The 6,068-nt window shown below is 43.0% G+C and overlaps 1 protein-coding gene across 1 annotated transcript; it reads right to left on the bottom strand.

Annotated features, from left to right (window-relative positions):
- Positions 1–411: 411 nt before the first annotated feature.
- On the bottom strand, positions 412–5,540 carry tmem115 (transmembrane protein 115). Its single transcript, XM_053318233.1, has 3 exons — positions 4,712–5,540; positions 3,388–3,752; positions 412–1,567 (listed from the first exon to the last, which is right to left on the bottom strand). The coding sequence occupies exons 1-3, from the start codon at positions 5,201–5,203 to the stop codon at positions 1,267–1,269; spliced, it is 1,158 nt and encodes a 385-aa protein (XP_053174208.1). The 5' UTR covers positions 5,204–5,540; the 3' UTR covers positions 412–1,266.
- Between the last annotated feature and the right edge of the window lie 528 nt (positions 5,541–6,068).

The following is a 6,068-nucleotide window of genomic DNA, read 5'->3' as shown; positions in this document are numbered from 1 at the left end:
AAAACAAGGCCATTCACTGCCCTCATGCACTCCATCACTTCTCCAAATTTGTAATGGTGCCAAATGACTAACATAACCGTGACGGGCACTGACCACTTCTCTCTGTAGGAGCGCTTAGATAATTAAATAGCTATTGCTGATTCTCGTATCGTTCCGGATCCTAGAAGGTAGAAGTGAAATAGAACAGGATGATACTCCAAGATTAGGTCTGGGATTAACCTAAAAATATCACTTTAACCCATAAAACAAGAAAAAAGAAATCATCATAATCAACAGATCTGTGAACTAATGTAACATCATTAAAATGTCCTAATGTTAGTGCACAGGAAGTTGTTTTTGTTTTACCGATGAACAGACCTTGAAGGGAAAAAAACAAGTTATCCACAACCCAGGGATTAAAAAAAAAAAAAAAAAGGGTACAAAGTTGATTTTTCTGCCTGTTGTCCCAAGAGAGACAACAGGTGGCAAATGAACCTGGTCCAGAATATCCTTTTTTTCCCCCTAAATCTGGTACTGCTTCAAATCTTGAAGTCTTGTATTACAGTTCATCAGCAGGACTGACCTGCAGCAGCTTCTTTCCTTCGCTCCAGCAGTCGGCGCTGAGTGCAAGCTCTCATTCTTCCTCTGTTACACACCAGGTTACAGATGCACAATATGTGACCCCAAAAGCTAATCTCACGTGCGCACATATTTCTTGGCGCTTATCGAACCGGTGCGTGTAGAGTCAGCCTTTTTCATCGGGAATCAAGAATTTTCGGAGCGAGTCTCTGACATCTGCTCCGAAAAAAATAAAAGATTTACAAAAAATAAGATAAAAAAATTGTACACCTATTTTTTGTTATTTATTTAGAAAGCAAGAGAAAGAGACACACGAAGCAGTGGACAGAGCTCAGCAAGTTGGGATCGAGTTCGGATAAGACAGAATTTCTGGTTGACTTTCGGTCGTATGCGAGAAGGAAGAGAAGAATTAAGTGTCAGGTTTGCCCGACTACACTGAGCATTTACAACCAACATGTCTGAACTGAAAGCACTGTACAGTTACCACCTGTTTGGGCTTCACAATGACATTGACAGAGTGTTTGTGAGCGCACTCGTGTGTATGAACTGCTCAAAGATGTGTGTGTTTGTGTGTGCGCGATATCGAGTGTATGCCTAATCGCCGTCACTGAATATAGTCTTACACTAGTCAGGGACGCTGGATGCACTAGTAGACCTGCCAGTGACACCGGACAGAGTGTGCCGATCTGTACACGTGCGTTCTATTGGTTACGATCTAGAAGGTGCATCCTCGAAGCTAATGATGCTCGACTCTGGGTGTTGCGTGCCGCCTGTGGGCTGCGCACCGCCGCTCTGTGACATTGAGGATGAGGAGGTGGAGGAGAGGGAGATGCCGATAGGTCCCCCCGCTGGTCTCGTCACGGAGGAGGAAGGCCCACTTGGGAGGAGCGGCTGCGTGTCAGTTCTGACCTCGTCCTCGTCCTCGTCTTCCTCGTCGTCCATGCTGGGCCAGGCGGACTGGTCCTCCACACGCTTTAGACGCTCATTCAGAGCCTTAAGGGCCAGTTGTCTGGGAGAAGGAGGAAGGAGAGAAAGATGTTTTTCATTAATGCTGGAGGGAAGTACAGCTGTCCAAAACAACTAGTCTGCTTTTGAGTGTTTCGGTGCATTGTAAATTAAAACACGTACTCTTTTAGAGTCAAAACTAAGTCACATGTGAACAAACAGACATAACATCCACTTTTCGATTGAGTGTGACTTACACTTGCCCCAGGGATAAATCATAGAAAAAAAAGACATTCCATATAAACTTAAAATCATCACATAAGTTTCCTTAAGTATTCAGTGATAACTTTTGGTACATTTATGGGTACTTTGCAACCAGTAACTGATAATAGCTAATTTGGCATACTTCTAATCACACCAATTTGCCAAAATAGTTAACAAGTTAACTCACTGAATTTAATGAAACATTATACTTTCTGTTTACATTCCCCATGGCATTATTATGGGAACTGTAATTCCAAAAGTGAGAGGATGATTATGACCCAAATTGAACCAAGACCATCTATTAATCTGAACTTTTTTCAAGTTGTACTTTTATGACATTACTTATGCTTCAAATCTTCCCGGTAAACTGACACTCTTTGCAACACTTTGAAAATCATTCTGTGTAGGACACTTAATGCTGATTAAGTGTCCTATATAATTAATTAATAATTAATAATTATAACAGTTTAGTAAAGGTATGAATTCATAATTTAAGTATCTATAAATAATTATTTGATAGAAAAAAAATGCAGGTAAACAATACAGTCTAATTCAAACTCATTTGTTAATTCAATTTCTCCACTTCTACTGGGGAAGTACTACTAGCACCACTTTATAAATCATCTCCACAGGGTTGATCACGCTTCAGCAGAGGGAAAACCTCTAAATCACCAGCTGATCAAAACCAAACATCCAACAGAGGCCTTAGCCTCATTCACATGCCAGCTTTAGCTGATGTGTGTGTCATACTGGAAGAATTAAACACAACCAACGAGACGAGTAGTGATACAGACTGAAACATAATGAAGCACAACCTACTGCTGGATAAAAATATAAAAACAACCAGTTACACTTATAAAAGCATTTTTACACATTAAACACCGATGTTCAAAGGGATTTCTATATGTGTTTAAATATATAAAATGATCCTTGACAATTACATGATACAGTCTATATGTGTATATATAAGTTTCTGTGTGTGTATGTGTGTGTGTCCAATGACACCCAACTGTAACTGACACGTTGTGACAGCTTGGTGGTGTGTCTGCTAGACAATGGAACAGGAGGTAAAATAATTACCGACAGCTTGAAAGTGTGTTTTGTTTGTGAGCATGCGTACGGGTTTTGTGGGTTTTAGAGCGAAGGCATGAACATGTGTGAACTGTTTGAAGAGCAGAACTAAAAAAAGGGTACGTCGGCTCCACAAGCCTCCTCTGAGTAAATAAAACTAAGAACACAGGTTTTGTGTCTCCTCTCCGACTGCTGTTTTTCATGAACTATGCACGTGTATTTAATTTCTCTCTGCTGATTCTTGGATGCATTCTAAATTAAACAAGATGAGTTTCTGATGATAATGCTTTCATATTATTACACGAGGTAGAGGTTCACTCTGGTCTAATGGCAACTCTTGACTCTTCCAGTTGAATTATCACAGTAATTAAATACTCATAAGGACCTCCTCTTTGCACCATTTAAAGGCACTTTACCACTTGTGTTTAATGGTACAGAGAGATGCTTTTATGCAACAGGTCATTCATCTGAACACTAACTGCCCAGCATCAGACACTGAATGTCAAGGCACACTAATATATCGACTCCTCCTTCTTTGCTCTGACTCACCTCCTCCTCTCTGCATCCTGTGGGTCCGTCCCTGGCAGGCTGATTGTGATGGAGGAGGGCGCTCCCACGTCGTATCTCTTCACCATCTTCCTGCACACCTTCAACTTCACCAGCACCGCATGGACCAGCCCCGCCAGCAGCCCCACGGCAGGCTGCAGAGCTTCGGGGAAGAAACTTGCAAAGGCAAAGTGGTCCGACATGTCCCCACGGCCCCGGCTGTGCCTCTGGTAGAAACGCAGGTAAACCCAGCCAGACAAGGTGCCATAGCTGTACGCGGCAAGGGGTGCTGAGTTCTCAAGCAGTCCAGAGAGACGCAGTAAGGCCAGGAGGAGGAGGACCAAAGCTGGTGCTGCTTTGAGTCTTACCTAAGATAGAAGAGAGAGACAGATGTTAGTTGTTGTGTATGAAAAGGATCAGGCAGCTATAATTTTGTCTATAGACTACCATGGCCTCTAATTCCCATGATTCACTTAAATGAGCCAGATTCAGAAACTGGAACACCAAAATAGCTGGTTATGTTGCAACATACTCTAGATCTACCAGCTTTTTGATTGAGTACAGTTCCTAACACTCTCAGCTGAGCTGAGGGAGATTAGAGTGAAGTAACCCAATTTTACGCAAACTCATTACGAGCAAACATTATGCCAGCTAAGGTTGAGTGGCCTGTATTATGAATATGTTACTCATTTGTGCAGTGTGCTTCAGAAAAACTACAAAAAACTAAAAAACTTATTATTTGGACACTAAATATGTTGCTCTTGATTACATTTTAAAATGTAAATTAACAGATCTCACTGTAGACCAAATTTGGAAGAGAACCATATTCCTAAACAGCCGACGCAGGCCAAGTAGAGCAAATACTTCACAGCTCAAACAAGTCTGTGCTGTAAACTACTGGCTTATATGGCAGAATACAATAACATGATCAGAACTTCCTACATAACAGCCTTGCAGTAGATACCAGTTTGTTAAGATGAATAAGTTTGTTGTATTTCGGACTGTAAGAGGTGTTGAATCAATTCAGTTGTCAATTTGAAGGCTGTAGTTTGTTTATGAGACCATAGTCTTCTTCTTAGGTGTCAGCAATGCTGGTGAGGAATGAAACACACATAACAAGATTTTCCACAGCTACACCCCAATTTTAGCCTTAAAGGTAATCGCCCTCAACTGAAGGAAATACCTCTGAAAGTCACAAGAAAGAGGGCTATTTGTTAGAGTATGAGATCTGCAGGTCTGCTATTATTTAGAAGCTCAATAGAGGTGCATAACCCTGCCATTATGTAGCAATGCAGAACAGAAATTACTTTTGTTGTGTTTGCCTCACCTGTGGCACTCTGAGCACTGTAGTATCCCCCATGGTCTGCTTCAGAGCCACCAAGACGCCTCCCAGGAATCCGGCTGCCCCGTGGACACGCACAGCAAAGAGGAAATCCAGGTCAAAGGTGGCCACATAGGTGAGGAGGTAGGAGAGACCTGCCAGGAGTCCTGCAGATACATTAACCACTGCGAAAAAGATCAGGAGTTCCAGAGCACCCCACAAAGGCTCCAACAGGCGTCCACAGGCCATAACTGTCCCAACATTAGCTGCCACGCCCCATACATGTTGCTCCACCACCCCATGAGTCACCAGTGTCCACACCCAGAAGTTTGGAGGAAATAGGTACCCCGGGGTCACCCCGAGAGCGTATGGAGTGTCAACAGCCCATGCCAGCAGGTACAGGAGAACCACCACAGCACTTATTGACTTTACCACCACACTGGTGCTGGCAAGGGCAGCCAGGAAGTGCTGTCGTGCCACAGGCAGGTAGCGATTCATGGTGATCTGTTTTGGAGAGGATCCTTCTTGAGCAAATTAGCTCAAAAACCAGTTGCTTCTGTTGCAGGTTAAATGTTGGTGTGAAATTATTAATGCCAAACAAAACAGGCAACACCTGGGAGTCCTGACAGCATCACAATCCACACTTCTCTGTGAGCCTTCATCCGGGATACTGTCAACTGGTTTAAGACAGCTTTAGTAAGTAACTCAGCTAGGGCTTGCTGCCTCTGTGACTTCAACTTTTTACAAGATATTCACCTTTGTTTGACATTGAAAGAGCTAAAGAAACAAACAACTGGGCTGATTCTTACAGTCCGACAAGGTAACAAACTTTGGGCTGCAGTAGATAAGACTGAAGAAGTGATAACCTTAGCTAGGAGACCTTTTGATCTAACGTTAGCCTAGCTGGCGACCTTCAGTCGGTGTAGATACTATAATAATAATACTAGCCAACAGGCAGGTGGTAGTAGCACAATTTTCTAAACCTTGACTGAAACAAATACACCCAAGTGCCAACTTCTTCAGAGGATATCGGCTGAGTTTAGCTTGTAAACACAGGAGAGCTAACGTTAGCTAGTTGTCTAGCTCAAAGTGTCTTTGAGTTGACGCTGATTTATGTGCGCCACCGAGGAGCAGGAGAGGTTACGTCCTCGTTTGAGTACGAGATTGGTAAAAAAAAAACCCAAAAAACTCTGATCGATCAAACCAGCTCACGATCCAGTCCAGGTCCCCTGCGTTCTCTCGGCCCGGTGTCTACCGGACTAGCCCGAGGATTCCCCGTAACTAGCAACTGGCCTTCAAAACAATGACGGAGACGCTTCCGAACTAGCATTAATTCGCGTCTAGTTCACAGGTTTGTCAAACT

The sequence above is a fragment of the Scomber japonicus genome, chromosome 4, assembly GCF_027409825.1.
Source record: "Scomber japonicus isolate fScoJap1 chromosome 4, fScoJap1.pri, whole genome shotgun sequence".
In the NCBI taxonomy this organism is placed as follows: Eukaryota; Metazoa; Chordata; class Actinopteri; order Scombriformes; family Scombridae; genus Scomber; species Scomber japonicus.
The sequence above is the reverse complement of the archived record's forward strand: the minus strand, read 5'-3'. Positions and strand labels throughout refer to the sequence as shown.

Coding starts and splice junctions, on each gene's coding strand:
- tmem115 (XM_053318233.1), bottom strand. CDS start 5,203: ATGAATCGCTACCTGCCTGTGGCACGACAGCACTTCCTGGCTGCCCTT. Junction 3,753..4,711: donor CAGTGCTCAGAGTGCCACAG/GTGAGGCAAACA, acceptor CTTCTATCTTAG/GTAAGACTCAAAGCAGCACC. Junction 1,568..3,387: donor CAGGATGCAGAGAGGAGGAG/GTGAGTCAGAGC, acceptor TCCTTCTCCCAG/ACAACTGGCCCTTAAGGCTC.